This window comes from Phascolarctos cinereus, unplaced genomic scaffold, assembly GCF_003287225.1.
Source record: "Phascolarctos cinereus isolate Bilbo 61053 unplaced genomic scaffold, phaCin_HiC Scaffold_1;HRSCAF=81, whole genome shotgun sequence".
Classification (NCBI taxonomy): domain Eukaryota; kingdom Metazoa; phylum Chordata; class Mammalia; order Diprotodontia; family Phascolarctidae; genus Phascolarctos; species Phascolarctos cinereus.
The window spans coordinates 283,020,249-283,041,240 of record NW_027555514.1 but is presented as its reverse complement, the minus strand read 5'-3'; the positions used below and the strand labels follow the sequence as shown (position 1 = coordinate 283,041,240).

The following is a 20,992-nucleotide window of genomic DNA, read 5'->3' as shown; positions in this document are numbered from 1 at the left end:
TCTCTCTCCCTCTCTCTCCCTCTCTTCTGTCTCTCTGTCTCTGTCTGTCTGTCTGTCTCTCTCCCTCTCTTCTCTCTCCCTCTCTTCTCTCTGTCTGTCTCTTTGTCTCTCCCTCTCTCTCCCTCTCTTCTCTCTGTCTCTCTCTGTCTCTCTGTCTCTGTCTCTCTCTCTCTCTCTGTCTCTCTCTCTCTGTCTCTCTCTCTCTCTCTCTCTCTGTCTCTCTCTCTCTCTCTCTCTCTCTCTCTCTCTCCCCCTTCTCTCTTTCTCTCCTCTCTCTCTCTCTCTCTCTCTCTCTCTCTCTCTCTCTCTCTCTCTCTCTCTCTCTCTCTCTCTCTCTCTCTCTCTCTCTCTCTCTCTCGTTTTTCCCTCCTAGCTCCTCAGGCTGCCAAGCAGCCTGCTAAGCCAGTTGGAAAGGCACACATAGGCTGTCCTGGAGCATGGACCCCAGCTAAGCATCAGGGCCTTCTGCCCCACTGGGCTGCTTTAAGTAAGCCACCAGCTGTCTGCCAACCACCCCTGCTAGTCTGGGCAGAGGCAATTCAGTTTGGGCCAGATAGTGCACGGTAAGCATTTAGAGCCTCAAAGACCTCATCTCCTTCAATCCCTCCACTCCAGGCCTCAGGGTTCAACCCACCATAAGTTACACCCCCCCCCGCCCTGCTGTCTCCTCATGTTAGATTCATCCAACCCATTTGTTCATTCAGGTAGTATAGGGGGAAAGAGAGTCTGGGCAGGCAGAACTCAGGATCCTGCTTGTATCAGGCCTCTGTCACTGTTTGACTTTGTCTTGAGGAGACCTCAGTTTCCCCATCTGTTCAATGGACAGAGAGGAACAGGAAGTTATAAAGTCAATACAGTGTCAGAGCCAGCTCAGATCCCACCTCTGAAACTTCCTTTCTGTGGGACCCTGGACAACTTGTTTCACATCTCCGAGCTGCAGGCTCTAATCTCTAAGATTTAACTGCTAAATTATGGCTGCCTCAGTGGAGGGAGTTGCCACACTCTTCCTCTGGGCCTCAGTTTCCTCAATTGTAAAAAGGAGTTGGGTTAAGATAGCGAAATAGAAGGGGGAAGTATTGGAACTGGAGTCAGGGGACCTGGGTTCAAGTCCTAGGGGGCCAGTCGCTTAACTAATGATCCTGGGCCTCAGTTTCTTTATCTGTAAAATAACAGGAGTTGGGTTAGTTGGCCTCTGAGGCCCCTTCCAGCTTTAGAGCAGGAAGAGGAGAAGGAGGAAAAGAGGGAGGGAAGGGAGAAAGGAAGGAAAGAGGGAGGGAAGGAAGAAAGAAGAAATGGAGGGAAGGAAGGAGAGAAGGAAGGAAGGAAGAGGAGGAGGAAAATAGGTAGGGAAGGAAGGGAGGAAGGAAGAAGAGAGGGAGGGAAGGAGGGAAGGAAGAAAGAAGAAAAGGAGGGAAGGAAGAGGAGAAGGAGGAAAAGAGGAAGGGAGGAAGGAAGGGAGGGAAGGAGGAAAGGAAGGAAGAAGAGAAGGAGGAAAAGAGGGAGGGAAGGGAGGAAGGAAGGAGGGAGGGAAGGAAGGAGAGAAGGAAGGAAGGAAGGGAGGGAGAAAGGAAGAGGAGAAGGAGGAAAAGAGGGAAGAGAGAAAGGAGGGAAGGAGGGAAGGGAGGAAGGAAGGAAGGGAGGGAGGAAGGAAGGAAGGAGGGAGGGAGGGAAGGAAAGCAGAGATGGAAAGAAGGAAGGGAGGAAGGAAGAGGAGAAGGAGGAAAATAGGGAGGGAAGGGAGGAAGGAAGGAGGGAGGGAAGGAAGGAAGGAGGAAAAGAGGAAGGGAGAAAGGAAGGGAGGGAAGGAGGAAAGGAAGAATAGAAGGAGAAAAAGAGGGAGGGAAGGAAAGGAGGGAGGAAGGAAGGAGGGAGGGAGGGAAGGAGGGAAGGAAGGAAGAAGGAAAGGAGGGAAGGAAGGAAGGGAGGAAGGAAGGAAGAGGAGAAGGAGGAAAAGAGGGAAGGAAGGAAGGGAGAAAGGAAGAAAGGAGGGAGGGAAGGAAGAAAGAAGAAATGGAGGAAAGGAAGGAGAGAAGGGAGGAAGTAAGAGGAGAAGGAGGAAAAGCGGGGCAGCTAGGTGGTGCAGTGGATAGAGCAGGGGCAGCTAGGTGGCACAGTAGATAGAGCACCAGCCCTGAAGTCAGGAGGACCTGAGTTCAAATCCGGCCTCAGACTAAACACTTGACACTTACTAGCTGTGTGACCCTGGGCAAGTCACTTAACCCCAATTGCCTAAAAGCAAAAAAAAAAAAGAGAGAGAGAAGGAGGAAAAGAGGGAGGGGAGGGAGGGAGCAAGGAAGGAGGGAGGGAGAGAAGGAGGAAAGGAAGGAAGAAGGAAAGGAGGGAAGGAAGGAAGGGAGAGAGGAAGGAAGGAGGAAGGGAGGGAAGGAAGGAAGAAGAAATGGAGGGAAGGAAGGAGAGGAGGAAGGAAGAGAGGGAAGGAGGAAAGGAAGGAAGAAGAGAAGGAGGAAAAGAGGGAGGGAAGGGAGGAAGGAAGGAGGAAGGGAAGGAAGAAAAGAAGAAGAGGAGAAGGAGGAAAAGAGGGAAGGGAGGGAGAAAGGAAGGAAGGAGGGAGGGAAGGAGGGAAGGAAGAAAGAAGAAATGGAGGGAAGGAAGGAGAGAAGGGAGGAAGGAAGAGGAGAAGGAGAAGAAGTGGGAAGGAAGGAAGGGAGAAAAGAAGGAGGGAGGGAGGGAGGGAGGGAGGGAAGGAAGAAGAAATGGAGGGAAGGAAGGAGAGAAGGAAGGAAGAGGGGAAGGAGGAAAAGAGGAAGGGAGGAAGGGAGGGAGGGAAAGATAGAGGACAGAAGGAAAGGAGAAAGAAGGAAGGAAGGGAGGAAGGAAGAGGAGAAGGAGGAAAACAGGTAGGGAAGGAAGGGAGCAAGGAAGAAGGGAGAGAGGGAAGGAGGGAAGGAAGAAAGAAGAAAAGGAGGGAAGGAAGGAAGAGGAGAAGGAGGAAAAGAGGAAAGGAGGAAGAAAGGGAGGGAAGGAGGAAAGGAAGGAAGAAGAGAAGGAGGAAAAGGGGGAGGGAAGGAAGGAAGGGAGGGAAGGAGGGAAGGAAGGAAGGAGGGAGGCAGGGAAGGAGGAAAGGAAGGAGGGAGGCAGGGAAGGAAGGGAGGGAAGGAGGAAAGGAAGGAAGAAGAGAAGGAGGAAAAGGGGGAGGGAAGGAAGGAAGGGAGGGAAGGAGGGAAGGAAGGAAGGGAGGAAGTAGGGAGGGAAGGAAGGAAAAAGAAAAGCAGGGAAGGGAGGAAGGGAGGAAGAAAGGAAGGAGAGATTGAGAGGAGAGAAGGAAGGGGAGAGAATGGAGGGAAGGAGAAAAGAAGGAGGGAGGGAGGAAAGAAGACCCAACAGACTTGGGCTCAAACCCAGCTTCGTCCCTTTCTTGGTTATGTGACCTCGGGCAAATGGCTGCTCCCCCCTAGACCTCCACTTCCCCTCCCAGAAAATAGGGTTCATAATTCCAGTCCCCGGCTAACTCAAAGCACTGATGTGGCCAATCAGTGGAGATCGTGGACATACAGAAGACTGAACCACAGAGAGAAGGGGGCAGGGCGCGTGGATGAGGGGAGAAAGGATGGCGGAGGAGGCAGGCCCCCCAGGAGGGAAAGCAGGCAAGCCCCGGGGGCTTTCTGCACCCCTCTGTGCTCCTGTGTAGGCTAAAGTAATGGAAAGTGCGCTGGGTCGGCTGCCAGGAAAACAGTGTGAGGGGCCTCCATCCATTATTATTACAGGGAATCCTCAATGCCTTCCCCTTTTAAAGGTCACCTCTCCTCTCGTAAAGCACAGCCTAATAAAATCCCAGAATTCACTTCTCGATGCCTTTATCTGCTAATGTCTCACCAGACAGAAGCAGCTCCATCTGCACACAGAGAACACCGCCTGACTACAATTTCCTTTAGGAAAGAAGCTGGCTCAGTCTGCAAGGGGGGCTGCCGGCTTATTGTTAATATTCTACGGGACAGGATCCCAGAAGCTCCAAAGTAGATGGGTCGGCTTGTCCAGGGTCTATACACTTGTATTTCAAAAATATTTTACTATTCAATAAGTGTATTGTTTCCTTTGTAACCCTACATATTTTATTTTATGCATTTAGAAACATGGTTTTCAGAAAGGGTTCACAGGCGTCCCCTGACTGCCACAGGAGTCCAGGACACGACAGAGAAAGAGCCTCTTTCCTAGTCTAACCTCTAACCCTCGGCCATGACCTCCACTTTAGCTTCGTCTCCAGATGAGTCTCCTGCCGAAGCTTGAATGAGCCCAGGGATGAAGAACTCGCCGTCTGGGAAGCAGCTCTTTCAAACCACTAATCATTAGGATGTCACAGCCGAGTCTAGGAACATTACTGTGGGACCGACATGATGAGTATAAAGAAACCTGGAAAAATCTACATGAACTGATGCAGAAAGAAGTCAGCAGAGCCAGGAAAACAGTGACAATGCAAAGAGAAAGAACCACAGAAACAAACATGAACGGTGCAAAATCCCACGGAGCAAGGCTGGCTCCCAAGAAGAGACACAGGAGGCCGACCCCAGACTGTGGCAGATGTGGGAGGTCCACGGGGGCGGGACCCTGCACGCACACTCTCAGAACTTTGCAGGGTGTCAATACGTTTTGCTTACTTTTTTCCTCTTTTTCTTTTCCTTTTTTTTTTTTTGTCTTTCAAATATCTGTTACATAGGATGGCTCCCTCACAGGGAAATGGGAACAGGGGGATACTGGGAGACATTTTTGTCATATAAAAAAAGAACAATAAAAACTTATTTAAAATAGAAAAAAAGAACATAAATGCTGTAAAATTATTAAGAACAAGCATGGCTCCAAGGAAGAAACATGACAAGACCTTCTCCCTGCCTCCTTAACAGATGAGGAACATTACAACCAGGTCGTTTGTGCTCTGCTGCATTGACTGGGTCTGCTGATTTTTTCCCTCTTTTCCTCTCCTTTTATTATTACTTTTGATTCTTTGTTATAACGTTTGGCTCTCTCAGAAGGAGGTGGGGAAGGAGATAATCATTTGCTGCCACATAAATGCTTTCTCCTTCCCTACTCTGGACAGGGCACCGCGTGTCTTGTACAAATTTGATCTCAGCGCTCCCAGGCAGGAGCTGTTACCATCCCCATTTTACAGCTGAGGACACTGAAGCAGGGAGGGATTAAGAGACTTGCCCAGGGTCACACAGCTAGTAAGTGTCTGAGGCCCAAGTCTTTCCAACTTCAGGTCCCTCACTCCACCCACAGCTGCTTCGAACCCCAGTCCACTAGGCAGGCACCTTTTTCACTAGGTCTCTGTCTCTGACTCCCTCTCTTTCCTCCTTCCCCGCCTCTGTCTCTGGCTCTTTTCTTTCTCTTCTTCCTCCTAATTCCTACATCACTGGGCCTGAGTTCAATTCGGAGCCCTGTCCTTGGTGCTAAAATACGACCATGAACAATCATACACCGTACACCTCCGCCCCGGGGAGCTTACAGTCTAATAGGAATGCAAGAGCTTTAAAGGTCTAAGTCCATCACCTACTACACATCAGACCCTGCTCGTTTCAATGCAGGCAGCTCCACACCCGCCTTCCCTATCGGATGGGTGATTTCCATGGCGTGGCTCTCCCTGAAGTAAGCCAGACAGAGGCAGATTCCTCTGCCTCTAAGTAGATCATTGATAGGGTGATACACAGATCTAGGGCTAGAAAGGGCCTTGGAGAGAATGGAGTACAACTCCAGATGGAGCCTTTACAGATGGGGAAACTAAGGCCCAGAGAGAAGGGACTTGTCCTGGGTCACACAATGAGGCAGTGGGAAAGCCGGGCTAAGAACGCAAATCTTTCAGTCAGGTCTTCATCCCCTGCTCTCTCCATCTTCTTTTATCTCGAGGGCCCTGCTTCTCTGGCCAGGCCTGAGTCACCAGGCTCTGTGACCAGGGCAGGAGTGTGGAGGGGATGGGGGGACAATGCCCACTGCACTGGTCAGAGCCCCAGCCCTGGCCTCCCTGGGGAGGGGTGGGGAGGGGGGAAGTGATGCGGAACCTGGAGGGCTCTGCCAGGGAGTCCAAGGAGACGCAGGTCTCCCAGCCCCACCCCCACCCCCACTCCCGTTGCTATGACGATGTAGGGCTGGCAATTCCAGAGTCTAAGCAGAAATTTGCATTTTAATGGAGACACAATTAGAACAGAGATAAAACAGAGCTGCTTTCGCTTAGGGGACCCAAGCCCCATCACGTGTCAGCTCATTCTGATGTCCCTCCCACGCTGGTGAGCACCTCCTCAGAGTTGACAGCAGCATCTCAGGCCACGAGCGCCCCTCACCTCTCGTCCTGCTCCCCTAGACCCCACAGAACCTCTGCCCCCGCACATACACACAAATGCAACTCGGCCCCCACAATCTCCTCCTCCCATGCACAAACTCCACAAAGCCCCCCTCCTCCCTCACAGACCCACATCCCAGCCCACATCCCACAGAGCCCCCTCCTCCCTCACAGACCCACATCCCAGCCCACATCCCACAGAGTCCCCTCCTCCCTCACAGACCCATATCCCAGCCCACATCCCAGAGCCCCCTCCTCCCTCACAGACCCACATCCCAGCCCACATCCCAGAGCCCCCTCTTCCCTCACAGACCCACATCCCAGCCCACATCCCAGAGCCCCCTCCTCCCACAGAGACCACATCCCAGCCCACACCCCACAGAGCCCCCTCCTCCCTCACAGACCCACATCCCAGCCCACATCCCACAGAGCCCCCTTCTCCCACAGAGACCACATCCCAGCCCACACCCCACAGAGCCCCCTCCTCCCTCACAGACCCACATCCCAGAGAGCCCCCTCCTCCCACAGAGACCACATCCCAGCCCACATCCCACAGAGCCCCCTCCTCCCACACAGACCACATCCCAGCCCACATCCCAGAGAGCCCCTCCTCCCACACAGACCACATCCCAGCCCACATCCCACAGAGCCCCCTTCTCCCACAGAGACCACATCCCAGCCCACATCCCAGAGAGCCCCCTCCTCCCACACAGACCACATCCCAGCCCACATCCCACAGAGCCCCCTTCTCCCACAGAGACCACATCCCAGCCCACACCCCACAGAGCCCCCTCCTCCCTCACAGACCCACATCCCAGAGAGCCCCCTCCTCCCACAGAGACCACATCCCAGCCCACATCCCACAGAGCCCCCTCCTTCCACACAGACCACATCCCAGACCACATCCCACAGAGCCCCCTCCTCCCACACAGACCACATCCCAGCCCACACCCCACAGAGCTGAGGAATGCTGAGGGTGGGTAATAAAACAAAATGAACTTGGGCTAAGATCCCAAGGAGGGAAATGTGACCTCTCAGAGATCACTAAGCCTTGACAGACAGTGACTGTCCATGGACGGGCCAAGTTCCACGTGGCTGCATGGAAAGTCCTCCTTCACCCACAGAAGGAAATTCCTCTAGGCTTGGGAAGGGAGGTCTTCAAGAGCTGCTCTGGCTAAAAAGCTCCCTTTCTGTTCTAAGGGTCCTTCCAGCTCTTGATCATGGTATTTACCACTGAGAGAGGCTTAAAGGTCATTTAGCCCAGGGGTTCTTAACCTGGAGTCCACAGACCCCCCCTCCAAAGTTCCATGGTTAGATTTCAGGGGGCCCATGATCTTGGAAGGGGAAAAAGTGACATCTTCATTTCCACTAACCTGTAAGTGACATTTGGCATTTCCTTCAGTGATGAGCGTTTCCAAGCAGGGGTCCGCAGGCTTCCCCAGGCAGGCGACCAGCAGGGTCCAGGACACAAGCCAAGCCCCAGCCAGGCCAATCCCCTCATTTTCCGATGGGGTAAGTGGGGCCTGCCCAGGAGCCAAAGCTTGTTCAAGGACACACGAGGTGGTAAGGAGTGAAGCTGGGAATCAGAGTAAAGTTCTCTGACTCTGGACCCTGCATCCTTTCCTCTGTGTCCCACTATTGTGTGTCCTAAGATCCCTGTCATTCTGGGATCTTCCCTGACACTTCTGAGGGTCAGCAAGGCCTATCAAGAGCTAGAAAGGGCCCCATAGGCCAGCCGGTCCAAGCCCCTCATTTTACAGATGGGGACACTGAGGCCCAGGGAAGTTCAGAGATTTAACACATGGTTTTTCAGAGATGCAGTCTGGACCCAGGGTCTGTGGTTTCAGAGCCAGGACCCCTGGCGCTGCCTCAGGCCACTTCCCTGAAGGAGCCAGTTAGGAGCTGAAGTCTGTGCCCACAGTCCCCGGGTTCAGAGGTGCCAACAAGCAGCCAGACATCCCTGGCCTGGCATTGTCTCCCCACCATCTCCAGTTCCAAATCTGTATCTCCTGTCCCTCTCGCCTTTCCTCTTCCTGGTTTCTTTTTAATGAAGGAAACTTCTCAGCTAATAATTTCCCTGGCTGTGGGGACAGGTGGGATGGTTTAAAGAGGGCTGGAGAAGGTGAGATGGAAAATATTTCCTAATCCATCTCTGTTTATTTGACAGAGAGACAGAGACAGAGACAGAGAGAGACAGAGAGAGGAGGGAGAGAGAGAGACAGAGAGGAAGAGAGAGACAGAGAGAGAGGAAGAGAGAGAGAGAGAGAGAGAGAGAGAGAGAGAGAGAGAAGAGACAGAGAGAGGAAGAGAGAGACAGAGAGAGAGAGAGAGACAGAGAGAGAGAGAGAGAGAGAGAAGAGGGCTGACAGACACACAGAGACTGGAAAATGTGGACGACCACATGTGGAAAGTGCTTTGCACATTACAAATGCTATTATTATCATCAAAATCAGGGAGGGTGTCCAGCCCAGGAAGCCCCTTGACATCTCCCCAAAAAGGGGCATCTTGCTTCCTTTTTAAGATCTTAAACTATCCCCAAAGAATAAAGAACTATGGCGTTTGAATGCAGATTGAAGCATGCTATTTGTTATTGTTTTTCTTCTGTTGTGCTTTGTTTCCTCTTTCTGGCGGCTCCTCCAATTGGTTCTGATTCTTCCTTACAACATGACTAATGTGAAAATATGTTTAATAGGAATGTATATGTAGAGCCTGTATCAGATTGTGCGCCATCTTGAGGAGGGTGGTGGGGAGGAAGGGGGAAAAAATTTTAAACTCAAAAGCTTATGGAAGTGATTGTTGATAAATCAAAATACATTTAAAAAAATTAAAGAGTTAAAAAAACTTCTATTAAAAAATATTTTAAAAATTTTTAATAAAAAAAAGCCCTTCAGAGACAAGGAATTCACTACTTCCTAAGGAAGAGGAGGGGGAAGAAGGAGTGGAATAGAGAGAGGGAGGGAGAGACACATACACACATACACATATACACACACAGAGAGACAGCGGCTCAGAAACATACAGAGAGAAAAAAAAGATACAAAGAAAGGAAAAGAGGAAGATGGGAGAACAAGACAAATGGATTTTTCTTAAAACACTTTTAGAAGAAAAAGTGATAAATTACTGAAAAAAAGAAAACACACTTCAAAGACCCCAGCCAGCAGGAATGAAGAGGAGAGCGACAGCAAGAGGGCACAGAGTTAACTTTAATAATGCCGGAAAGGGGCCCTGAAATAAGCCAGCAGCCGCCTGGCAGGGAGGGAAAGGCCACTCGGAGGTTCCTCTCAGGCCTCCTCCACCCTGTTGAGGGGACAGTCGGAGGCAGGGTTGGACATTGGCTTCCAGCCACCTCCAGCACCAGCCACTCACCCTCTCCATTCTTGACGCCCTGATTCCCATTGTGGGGGGCAGGGGAGGCCCTCAGCCTCCCAGACCAGGACTTGATCAGGAGTCCCTGGCCAGGGAGGGGAGAGGGACAGCTGGCTTCTGTCCCCAAAGGCTCAGGCTGTCGACTGGCCATCAGCTGGATCCTCCAGGCTTTCTCTGGATGCCTCCACAGTATGGGCAACCTCTCTGGGCTTCAGCTTCCTCCACAATCAATGGGAAACAGAGCTCTTTCCCTCTCTCTTCCCAGTTTAGGGAGCACCCTGAAGAAGGCTGCCCACTCCTCTCTGATCACCTCCTACCCCACCAGGGCTTCCCTTCTTGTTCCTCTCCCTCCCTCCTGAACCTTTAGCTGCTGGCAGCCCCACGAAGATTACGAGTGAGGGTTATGAGCCAGACTCCAATCCTCCTCACCACACAGACTGGGGCGCACTGAGAAAATCAGGGGCTCAGCAACACGTAAAGAGACAGAGAGACACCAAGAAAGAGGAGACAGGAAGATGCTCTGGATGTCAGGCCACCCTTACGCTATTCACAGAACACCGACCCCCGGGGTGGAGTTGGGCTCTCTGAGTCTCAGTTTCCTCATCCGTAAAATCTGAGGGCTGAAGTGGAGGGCCTCTCAATCAGGAGGAAAGAGCCCCAACATTCTCCGCCCTTGAGGGGCTCACAGGCTAATGGGATAACCAGTTAAGCCCAAGAGACAGACCCCGTGGACTGAGCATCATCTCTGAGGGAGGCCCTGGCGGGACAGGACCAGGAAGGGCTTTGTGCAGAAGTGGAGGCCAGGGAAGCCAGGAGACTGGGGCCGTTCTCCTTTTGAGTAGGGACTGATGCAGACGTTGGAGCAGGGTGCGCTGGGGGGGGGGGGGTACTCGGAGTCTGCAAAGCCTAAGTTCGAATCTTACTGCAATCACTTACTAGCTGTGAGACACTGGACAACTCACTTCACCACTGCCTGCCTCAGTTCCCTCATCCATAAAATGGGGATAATACTAGCCCCTACCCCACAGGGCTGCTAGAAGGACCGAATGAGATAATGTGTGCACAGTGCGATGCTAGAGACTATTACTGTCACTGTCATCTTTACGTTTGAGGCCTCCTTAAGCCCCTCACCCTGCTCCACCGCACTCTAGATTAAAGCCCCCAGGATCTCGGCCCATTGCTCCGGGGCTACGTGGAGCAAGAGGGGAGGGGCCGGAGGAGAGATGGAGAGACAACCAGGGAGGAGGCGGAAGACAGGACGAGAGGGAGGGCGAGGGGGAGGGGGAGGGGGAAAGGAGGCCCCTCCCAGCCCTGACATCCCCTGTTCTCAGGCCCCTCCCAGCCCTGACATCCCCTGTTCTAAGCTCCCTCCCAGCTCGCACCCGCACACTTTGGGGTCCACCAAGATTAAGGAGATCATCCCACGTCATCACAGGTAAGTGTGTACAGCGGGATGGGGCCCCAGGTTCCTGACCCCGGACCCAGGGCCCCCACTGGGCATGCGGCCTCTCCTGCCTTATCTGTCCCGGGGTTTGTTACAATCCAGTGAAGTCCGAGGCTCATTCGCTGCCAGAGCACGGAAAACCTGCCCTTCAGCGCCACCTCGTGGCCTGCGGACTCACTGCCCCGCCCGAATCCAGAACAGCCTTGGTCAGGGTACGCTTCCCACAGCGCTGGGAGGCGGGGCTATCACAGAGCCAGCAGCGCCCCCTCCTACGCGAAGCCCTCCCTGATCCCCTCACGTGCTCGTGTCTCGCCCCCCTTTACCTCCTACGGCCCCTGCTCAGGCCCTTGAAGGGCAGGCGGGCTTTGCAGAGTCAGAAGGCCTGGGTGCCTTGACAGCTGCTATGCAAGCACTGTCCCAGTGCAAAGGGGACGCAACCTCTGCCATGCGTTGGCTGTGTGACCTTAGGCAAGTAACTTCCCCTCTGTGGGCCCCAGTTTCCCCATCTAAAGAAGGGCCCAGGTTGCCTCTGGGGGTCGTTTCCGGCTCTAGGTCTACGGTCTCAGAGTTACGTGAAGCCCTGGACTCCCGCTCTCCCCCTTCTGGTTGAAGCTCCCCGGGCAGCCCGCTGCGCATGCGTCCTGGAGGGCGCCCGGCGGCGCCGTCTTCCCGGAACACTTTCCGGTCCGGGCTCATGCTTCCGGCCGGACGCTTTAGGGATGGGCTCCTGCCGGAAGTGCCTGGGCGGGCCACGTGGGTGGAGGCGGCATGTCGGCGTCGCTCCTGCGCAAGGGCCTGGAGCTCCTTGGGGAGCCTGCGGGTGAGGCCTGGGTCGGGCTGCGGGGGGCGCTGGGAGGCCACGGTTTGCCCGTCGGTGGAATGGGCCGGGAGGGACGAGACCCCCGGGCCGGACCGTGACGCTGCCTCCCTCCCTCCAGCCTCCGGGCCCGGCCGAGGCCCCCAGAACCGGACCCCCCGGAAGCGGCAGTCCAGGAAGAACCAAGCCACGGTCAAGGGGAAGGTCACCAAGTCGGTGCTGGGTGAGGAGGGGCAGGGGATGGGCGGCGGGGCCCGTCCTCTCCACGATCCTCCACGCGGGCCTCCCTTCTCCGAGCCTTTGCACCGGCCTTGCCCCCCCCCCGCCCCAATGCCCCTCCCTCTTCACCGCCGCTTCCCAGAATGCCTTGCGCGGGGAGCACCGCGCCTGGCTTGTCGCCTGGCTCTTATTAAGCGCGTGCTGTGTGCCAGGCGCTAGAAAGAAGGGGCAGTGGAGGATTCCCCTCCTCCTTCGGGGGGCCTCCTGTCCTCATTGTAAGCGGGGTTGTTGACCCCAAAGGAAGAGGGGCGTGGCCCCAGGGCCGGAGCTAGGAGCTGCCGAAGGGTGGGGGGGGGGAGCATTTACCTGTAAAACAGGTAACGGGTTGGCCCGAGACATGGAGCTCAGGAAGGGCTGCAGAGTCACTTGGAGCCAGACTCCATCTATCAGCCAGTCAGCAAACGCGGCCCTGGCGTCACAAAGACAAACGTAAAACAAACAATCCCTGCCAGAGAGAAGAGAGTATGTGCTGAATGACACAATTAGGGAGGAAGGGGACCACCGAGTGCCTCGAGCCATGGGGTCTTGAACGCCATAGGTAGTCTTCTGGCCGCTCTGTGCAGGGTGACCTTGGGAAGTAACTCTCTGGGCCTCCATCTGCAAAGGAAGGGGGTCTGCCTCTAGAAGAGAGACTGGAGGTGAAGGGGGGTGTTGGCCTGGGCCTTGCCCAAGGCCTTCCAAGCGTCAGAGGCCAGATTTGAACCCAGGTCTGGGATGCCCCCCACCCCCTTTTGCACTGTGCTGCACAGGGATTGGATTTGTTCTTAATGACTCCTGGTAACACCCCACCCCCACCCCCCATCCTTTGCCTCACCCCAGAGGAGTTCAAGAAGCGGCAGGCTCAGGACCACCTGCAGGAGAACCTGAGATTCATGAAGCAGAAACGAGTGACCGCCGACCCGAAGGTCACCACGAAGGTTAGGGCTCCAGCCCCTCTTTGTCTGCTGGGGTCTCCTCATGGACTTCGGGGCATATGGGGGAGAGGGTGCCTTTCCTGTGGGGGGTAACTTAGGCCCTGTCAGGGCTCACCAAAGGGGGTCTTGGTGACCTGGGCCTGGAAGTGGACGGTCTCCGTTGTTGCAAAGGCCAAGGGCAGGAAGCTTTCCTTCCACCCCCAGCCCCCAAAAGAGCTTGTTATCTCATGGGGGGTGGGGGGAGATGGATGCATCTTCTCGTCCATTTAAACCTAATGAGAGCTGAGCTCAAGAGTGGGTGTGTGATGGTCAGCTCCGTTCTGCAGAGATGCAGATCCCAGAGGAATGGAAGGAGAGACTTCCCTACTTGTTCCCCCGTAGGCTGGGCTGCCCTAGAAGGTAGTGAGCTTCCCCATCACCGAGGGTTCCGGGCAAAGGCTAGATTGGGGAGCTTGGATGGTTGGGTCCAGACCCCTCATTTTATGGGTGAGTCAGTTAGATGTGTCCTAAGAGGGATTTTCTGGGTAGGCCTGAAGGTCTAGGCTTCTGTCTTCAGCTTGGATGGTGGGATCGAAGGTCCCAAACGGCCTTGGGTCAGTAGGGCCTGGTGGGGGCCCTTTGGAGAAGGACAGGCGTCCTTCCTGGGCCCCAGAGCATGGGCTGAAAAACTTCCTAGATGGGATCCAGTTCCATGTGTGTAGACAGGCTCCCCTCCTAGGGGCTCCCTGTTGGCCCCCAGGCCTCCATGACTCCTGACCCCTGCCTCCCCCAGGTCCTTCTCCAGAACCAAGGCAGGAAAGCCAGGGACCGACCGGCCACCAAGCCAGAGAAGGAGAAGCCCCAGGGCACAGTGTTCACCGAGGAAGACTTCCGCAAGTTCCAGGAGGAATATTTTGGGAGTCCTGGAACCAAGTGATGGAGAGGAAGGAGCGCCGGTCGGGACTGAACGTGGCCTGGGCTCCTGGGCAGTGTGGGACCACGCTCCCTTTTCAGAACAGGACAGTCCCTGGGCCTGAGTGACTGAGAGAGCCTGGCGGACGTTCAGAGACAGAAGGAGGGCGTGGGTTTCACCTCTCCCGCTCCCAGCTTTGGGAGCTGGCTTCACCTTCATCCTGTACCCCTGCAAACCTCAGGACTGCCAGGTGGGCTGCTGTTTGACACTCAGCCACCAGGTGGCGCTGCTGCTCCCTTAGCTGGGGAGGGGGTAAGGGGGTGGCCCTTGGGGGCTAGAGGTGTGTGGGATGCCACTCAAATTAAAGAACACACAGAGGTATCCAAGGAGAAACAGAAAGTTAATTTATTATCATCAAGCCTCGAGGTTTGGGTGTCCCTCCACCAGAATGCTGTGATGAAAGGAGACACAGACAAGCAAAGGACCTGATTATATGCCCTAATGGGCAAATTCCCCCATCCCACCCACTGGCCACTTTGTGGCTCACGGGCTCACTGTAGCATAGAAACGGAAGACAAAACAATGAACACAATATACATATCTATGTTTCTTAGTTTGCTGAAGTAATACCAAAGAAGCAGTTAAAGATGTGCGGGCGAGCTGGACCCTGCCCTGTACAGCCAGGCCACCATGACTGAAATATAGCAGCAGGTGCATCAACAAAATGGGGGGGGGGGGGGGCTTCTTCAGGAGTTTCAGGCTTGGCAAACTTTACAAACTACTTGCATGGGGGGGAGGGTACTTGGGGTTGAATTCCCGTAAATCAGGTGATTTCTAGTAAATTGAAACTTAGGCCTGTCAGCTTGCTATGCCTGCCTGAGTCTAATACAATTTCTATTTATTCTTCTAAGAAGTTTTCATGGGACCCTCATCCCACTCAGCCTTATCCCAAACCTTAATTACACTGAGGAGTCTTCACTGGGACATCCCATTCAGAGGTTTGACACAGATACTTTTATAAATAAAAATGAAAAGTCCTGCCGTGTTTGGAATGGAGGTGAGCCTCAGTCTCAGTCTGGGGCTCCCCCCAGTGGGGCACGCCTTCCAACCCTGGATATGCCCCCAAATGACAGTAACAGAACCCAAGGAAGGGGTGGGGGACTTGCAACCCTGGATGGTTATCTGCATGTCAGGGAGCTCCGGGGCCGATGGAGGAACCTTGGAGCTCCAAGGAGACAAAAGAGGAAGCGGCTCAAAGGGGAAGGAAGTGACCTGGGGTCATGAAGCTGGCTAATGACAGGGCCTGGGGCCGAGGCCTCAGTGACTGTCCTGCTTCCCTACTAGAAAACCTAGAGTTGATGATGCATTCTCCTTTTTGGTTTCTAGTTTTCTGTCAAATGTCTTAGTCCTGGCCCTGCCCGAGTGAAATGTGAGCTCTTCTCACAACTAGTCCTCAATTCAAAAAGCACCTAGTATATGCCAGGAGCAGCACCTAGTAGGTGCCCCTGAAGCAGACCTGCCTTTGAGAAGCTGACATGTTAATTAGGGGGAAACATCGCAATCACAGAATAGTCAATACAGAGTCATTTGAGCCTGAGAAGAATGGGGCTTGCCTTGCACTGCCTTTCTCAAAGGGCTGCTGGAGCAAACCCTGGGGCTGGAGGGTGGGTTAGTTAGTACCAGGACCGAGGAAAGGACTGAAGGGAGAGCCACAAGATGGGGCAGGGTTGGGTGGGAGGCTGGAAGGAACCCTTCGGTGCCCCTCCCTGCCCCCTTTCCTTGCCATCTGACAGACAGGAAAGTAAATTTCCAGAAAGATATTCATTCTTACTAATCCCAGTGAAGGAAGCTAATTTTCTTAACTCCGAAGACTGGAGAGCCATGAGGAATCTTGAAGACCATCTCCAACTCCCTCGTTTGACACGAGGAAATGGCAGGTCAGAAGTGGGCAGTGACTAAATCGAGGTTATGAAGACAGTGGTGGAGAATAGGAATATCTGGTTCTGCTTCAGGTCCGGAGCCTCGCTGGAGGTGATCTTTGGGCATAGACAAGGAAGGAGGCCACGTACCGTGGGGTGAGTCCTCTACCAGTGGTGGTAACCACCCACCGTTAGTGCCATGGGGCCCTCACATGGAAGGGGTGCCCAAATCTCCAGCCTCCATCTAAGGACAAGAGGGAATCCAAAGGCCCCGCCCCAATTCCACTTCGGATTGCTCTAATTATCAGGAAATGCGTCCTGCCTTACGCGTCTCCCCCAGTAAGAGAGCTGGGACTACCTCAGTTTTCCATTTGTGTGACGGCACTGAGCTTAGAGCTCGGCACACAGCAAGCACTTAATAAACACTTTCATTCTTCCCATTCCTGACGTGAAGCTGAAGTAGGCATCTCTGCAGTTTCCTCCCACCGCCCCTAATTCGGTCTTTCAAGCCCTTCCCCATGACAGTTACTGAGGGGAACTAAATTTCTCCTCGTGAGTGCTGAGGCCTTCTCTCCAGTGTCGGGCCCCTGCTGGTTGCTCTTATTCGGATGTCCCTGCTTACCCAAACGCCCTCTCTTCTAGCAGAAGTGGGAGAGGTGGGTTTGGAACGTCAGAAGTGGTTTGTATCCGTTTGGATAAACGTTTCATTTTCTCTTTTATTGTTTTTTGTTACTAGAGATGGCTCATTGGGCTGGGGATGGCCTACACCTTCACTTGGAAATGAAAGTAATGTTAAAAGATCAGCACAAATGTAAAGCTATTTCAAAATAAATAAATGTGCCCAGGGCTGAGTCCCAGCTAACCATGACCTTCTGAGAGCCCTGGCAAGAGAAGGCTTTGCCCCAAGCTGTTCCAGGAACACAAGCTTAATTGATCCAATTAAGACACCCCTTGGGGGTGTCTTCCCGGAGCGGCTGCTTCTGGGAACTGTCAGGACCCCTGAGGGCAAGGATACGCCTTTCCCCCCCCCCCCCCCCCCCCCCCCGCCCCAGGCTTTTTTGGAGGAGACGGAAAGAGAGCTCACACTTTATGGCTTGGATCCAATACAGAGACATTGGAAGCCATTTCCTGTATTTGGGAGCCTGTCCTATACTTGCTAGTTAACCCTTTGGACGTGGAGTTTCTCGAGGAATCAGAAAAACTTAAGGCCTGCCTGAATGTGCTGCCTTCTGTTAATTTCATGGAAACGTGGAATTTTAGGGTTGGAAGGCAGTTCCAAGACCACGTAGACCACATCTGAAAAGGAATCCTCACCACAACAGACACACTGGAGGGCCTGGAAGCAGGGAGGGGCCAGTCACTATTTGCCAAGGTGGCCCACTCCACTTCTGGACGACTGATTGAGAAGTGTTTTCTGCTGTCCAGCCCTTCTGATCCTGACCCTGATGAGTTTAATCCCTCTTCCACACTTGTGAAGAGAGCCCCCCCTCCTAGCCCAAGTCTCTCCAGGATATACACACCCCCATCACAGGGCTAATTCATTGATCTTGCAACCCCCTAAAACCTATTCTCTTTTTTAAATTTGAGACAAACTATCGAAACCATACCTCCCCCTTCTTGTATTTGTGAGTCAGTTTTTGGACATAAGATAAAGATTTTATGTTTATCCCTATTACATCTTATCAAATTCAACCTATTGAGATTTCTTTTGGTGGGCTGGGAGGACACCTATATGTTAATTCTCTCCCAGCTTCGTGTTACCAACACATCTATTAAACGTGATATCACATATTCAAGGCTTTGATAGAAATGTTAAATGGCAAGGGGCCTAAGGAGACCATAGATCCCTGGGGTGGGAAGTCCCCCAAGGACCAGACCCTGATTCTTGACTTTGAACCATTAATGAGCCTAGTCATTCACTCAGTTCCATACCTACTATATTTAATTATCATCTAAATCCACATCCCTCCATTTCATCAACAGGTTTGGCTAAAATGTAGGTTAACTCACTCCATACGGCATTCCCTGGTCCAAAAAGAAAGGAAGTATAGCATAGTGATCATTTCTTTAAATATTCACTCACTGGCCCAAATTTGCCTCTTGGGGACTTGCACTCCCTGCTTGCTTGGTCCTTAGGGCCAAACATGGCAATTCCCATCATTTTGTCCCCCTCCCCTTTTTTTTACAATCAGGAAGCATGTTTGCCCTTCCTCCCTCTTTTCCCCTTAGCTCCCCTGTTGTTCCACTGCGTTCATCTCCATTCTCACCTTGGGTATCCATCCTCAATGATACTCAAGCCTCATCTCTGAGATTTAATGCTGGGGTCAATACTGTACTCGAAGACAGTGATCATGAGCTCCTCACACCCACACACATCAAAGTGTAGTTACAGGTCCACCTTGTCAGTGGTCCTTGGCCGGGAGGGGAAGAGTTGACTGTCCGGAACAGAGACAAGTTTTCTGTTATAAAGGTCTTAAGAAAGCAGAATGGAAGGCTGATGAGGAGGTTCCCAACAGGCTTCAGAACTGTACATCAGCTTCCACAAAGTGTTGAGGTTGGGGTAATGGCGTTAATTTCCGGTTTCTACAGTTGAGGTTAAGGGTCAGAGTAACTTCACTTGCCCAGTCACCCGAAGGATCAGGGTCAGTGACTGTTCACCAGTTCACGACCAGATTTATTCCTTTCTTGCCCTGTACATAAAAATGTTATTTTGGGTCAGTATTTTGGGTACCACTTGGATACCCTGACCCAGGTGTCATTTCCACAGCCCTTATTGACGCTTGACTTTCCCATAATTACATGAAATCCTTCAGATTTGTCCCCAACTTCCAGCTATCCTTCACGTTGCTCCTCACAGACAGAAGCTGCAAACGACCCACCTCTGAAAAGCAAATTTTGAACTGTTCCTTCCCCTAACCCACTCCCATAGGAATTGGCTCTCCAGTAAAGGCGGGTTTTCAGAATCCAGACCCGTGCCAGGTGAGGGACTGGGCACTAAGGAAGCACATTTCAACCACAAAGTTGCACTTTCACTGCAAAATAATTTATTGAACAAGACAGCACAAGACTCCTATGTACACACAAACCAAAATGTCTGACTACCCAACAATTTAGGGGCTTTTCCTCTTTTCCTTGGCCTTCCGGACCTCTTCTATCAAGTCCTTTAAATACTGGATCTCCTTGCTCAGGGCATCTGCCTTCTCCTTCAAAGCCTCATTCTTCTGTTCCAGCTCTCTGCACTCCCCAGATAACGCCTCCTGTTCTGCCCGCTTTTTCTGCCTGTAACGTGTGGCAGCAGTCTTGTTTTGTTCCATTTTCTTCAGCTTTTTATCTACCTTCTTCTCTTTCTTGTCCTCAAAGGGACGGTCGTAAGGTTTGGGACGGGCAGGGGGAAACCCGGGGTCTGAAGACAACTGGCTGTCATTCAGAGAAGCCAGGGAAGTGGAGGGGCTGTGCTGGGGAGAGCCCAGGTAGGACTCGGGGCTGGTGCAGATTCCAATCCCACTGTCATTATCTGAGGGGGCTTCTTCCTCTTTGATATCTTTTGGCCTCACCCCATAAACAGCTTCTGGCTTTCTGTCTCCTTCCAAGACATCCACTTCGCTACCCAGCTCTAAACTAAAAGAATGGTCTGGCGTGGAGGTCAGGGCCCTCAGAGAAAGGGGAAAAGACTGATGGGAAGTAAGGGGGGTGACACGATCAGGTTCAAGTAGAGTTTCTGGGAACTGGCCAATTGAATTAACTGTTGAAGGGGACTCTTTGTCGCTAGCGGCCAAGGGACCGAACAGATCACACGAGTCTTCCAACGTGGCAATAAGCTCAGAGCAGGTGGATTCCAGGTCATCCGTACCCAGCAGGGCATCGAAGTCAAACTCCTTCAGGTCCATTTTCTCCACCATCCAATCCATGCCCGAGAAGGCATCCTCTGCAAGACAAGCCAACCGGTGACCGGACAGCCCGAGCCACCCCCCCCACACACAAGCCACAGCGCGCAGCCGTCCTCCATCCTCCCTCCCTCCCTCCCCCCCAGCCCCTCCCCCCCGCCTCTCACCCCTGCCACAGTCCGCGGCGTTGACCAAACCATCCAGAGCCAGCCAATCGGAAGAGACTGCCTCGGCCTTGTCGCCGGAGAGCCCATGCGATTTGCAGGGCTTGGCCTCCTCCAGGTAGTCATCTAGGGAGCTCAGGCTGTCCTCAGCCCCCAAACCCGACGGGCTGAAGGGGGACAGCAAGTCCCCCCACAGCAAGTCGCTGTTCAGGAAGCTCATCTCCGTCATGCTGCAAGGCCTTCGTCGGCTGGGGGAACGCAGAGGAGTCGCGGGTGTCTTTTTCGTGGCTGACAGCAGTGCTGCTGCTAGATGCCTTGTAAAGCCTGGAAGAGACCCCGGCCGGGGGGAGGGGGGGGCAGCGTGAGACCCTTCGAGGGCACACCCCCCACCCTACCCCCACCCATCGGACTCGAGCTTCCGGGAAAGTGGCCCGAGGAGGACACAGCGCCCCGCCCCTTCCTCCTCGTGCCCATATATGGGCACGAGGCGCCACCCCGCCCCCACCCGCCCCGCGGGGGCCGCAGGGTGACTCACGCCCCGCCGCGGCCCCTCCGCGTCCCCCCGCCCCCCCAACGCGGAAGCGGCCGCCATCTTGTCTCCCTCCCCGCGCCCTTCTCTGCCACGTTTCGGGCGGGCAGCGCGCCCGGTCCCTCCTTCCCGGAAGAGGGGGGGCCGCCATTTCCTCGCTCTCCCACCTAAACGGGGGGGGGGGGGCGGCCGGGCGGGACTGCGCGCTTTTCCCGAAAGGCCCTTTGAGAGAGCACCGTGAGGGTAGAACGCGCTCTGTTGAAGGAACGTTCTCTACTATTCACTCGCGTCCCCAGCGCCCGCGCCCAGCCCGACACGCATACGACGGACAACTAGCGAGTGTCCGGGCGGCCAAACTTCCCCGCGGGCTGTGCCTCGGCTTCGCCCCTCCCCCGGCCCATCCCCCACTCACGCCATGGCTTCGCCGCTGGAGGTTGCCGCTGCAGAGCCCGGAGCTGCTGCCGCCGCCGCTGCAAGGGCCGATGCTGCCGCAGGCGC

At 53.8% G+C, this 20,992-nt stretch overlaps 2 protein-coding genes across 4 annotated transcripts; one reads left to right on the top strand and one right to left on the bottom strand.

Annotated features, from left to right (window-relative positions):
* Positions 1 to 11,800: 11,800 nt before the first annotated feature.
* RPS19BP1 (ribosomal protein S19 binding protein 1) lies at positions 11,801 to 16,785 on the top strand. Of its 3 annotated transcripts, XR_002323703.1 has the most exons (6): positions 11,801 to 11,916; positions 12,035 to 12,136; positions 13,012 to 13,109; positions 13,879 to 14,248; positions 16,011 to 16,073; positions 16,654 to 16,785. XR_002323703.1 is itself a non-coding variant. In XM_020982654.2 (4 exons), the coding sequence occupies exons 1-4, from the start codon at positions 11,865 to 11,867 to the stop codon at positions 14,020 to 14,022; spliced, it is 396 nt and encodes a 131-aa protein (XP_020838313.1). In that variant the 5' UTR covers positions 11,807 to 11,864; the 3' UTR covers positions 14,023 to 14,108. The 3 variants fall into 3 exon arrangements, 1 of the variants encoding a protein (XP_020838313.1); XR_002323702.1 differs by having other exon boundaries at positions 16,011 to 16,785; XM_020982654.2 differs by lacking the exons at positions 16,011 to 16,073; positions 16,654 to 16,785 and having other exon boundaries at positions 11,807 to 11,916; positions 13,879 to 14,108.
* Positions 16,786 to 18,938: 2,153 nt separating this feature from the next.
* On the bottom strand, positions 18,939 to 20,992 carry ATF4 (activating transcription factor 4). Its single transcript, XM_020982653.2, has 3 exons — positions 20,907 to 20,992; positions 19,969 to 20,289; positions 18,939 to 19,842 (listed from the first exon to the last, which is right to left on the bottom strand). Exons 2-3 carry the CDS (start codon positions 20,192 to 20,194, stop codon positions 19,028 to 19,030), a joined length of 1,041 nt encoding a protein of 346 aa, XP_020838312.1. The 5' UTR covers positions 20,195 to 20,289; positions 20,907 to 20,992; the 3' UTR covers positions 18,939 to 19,027.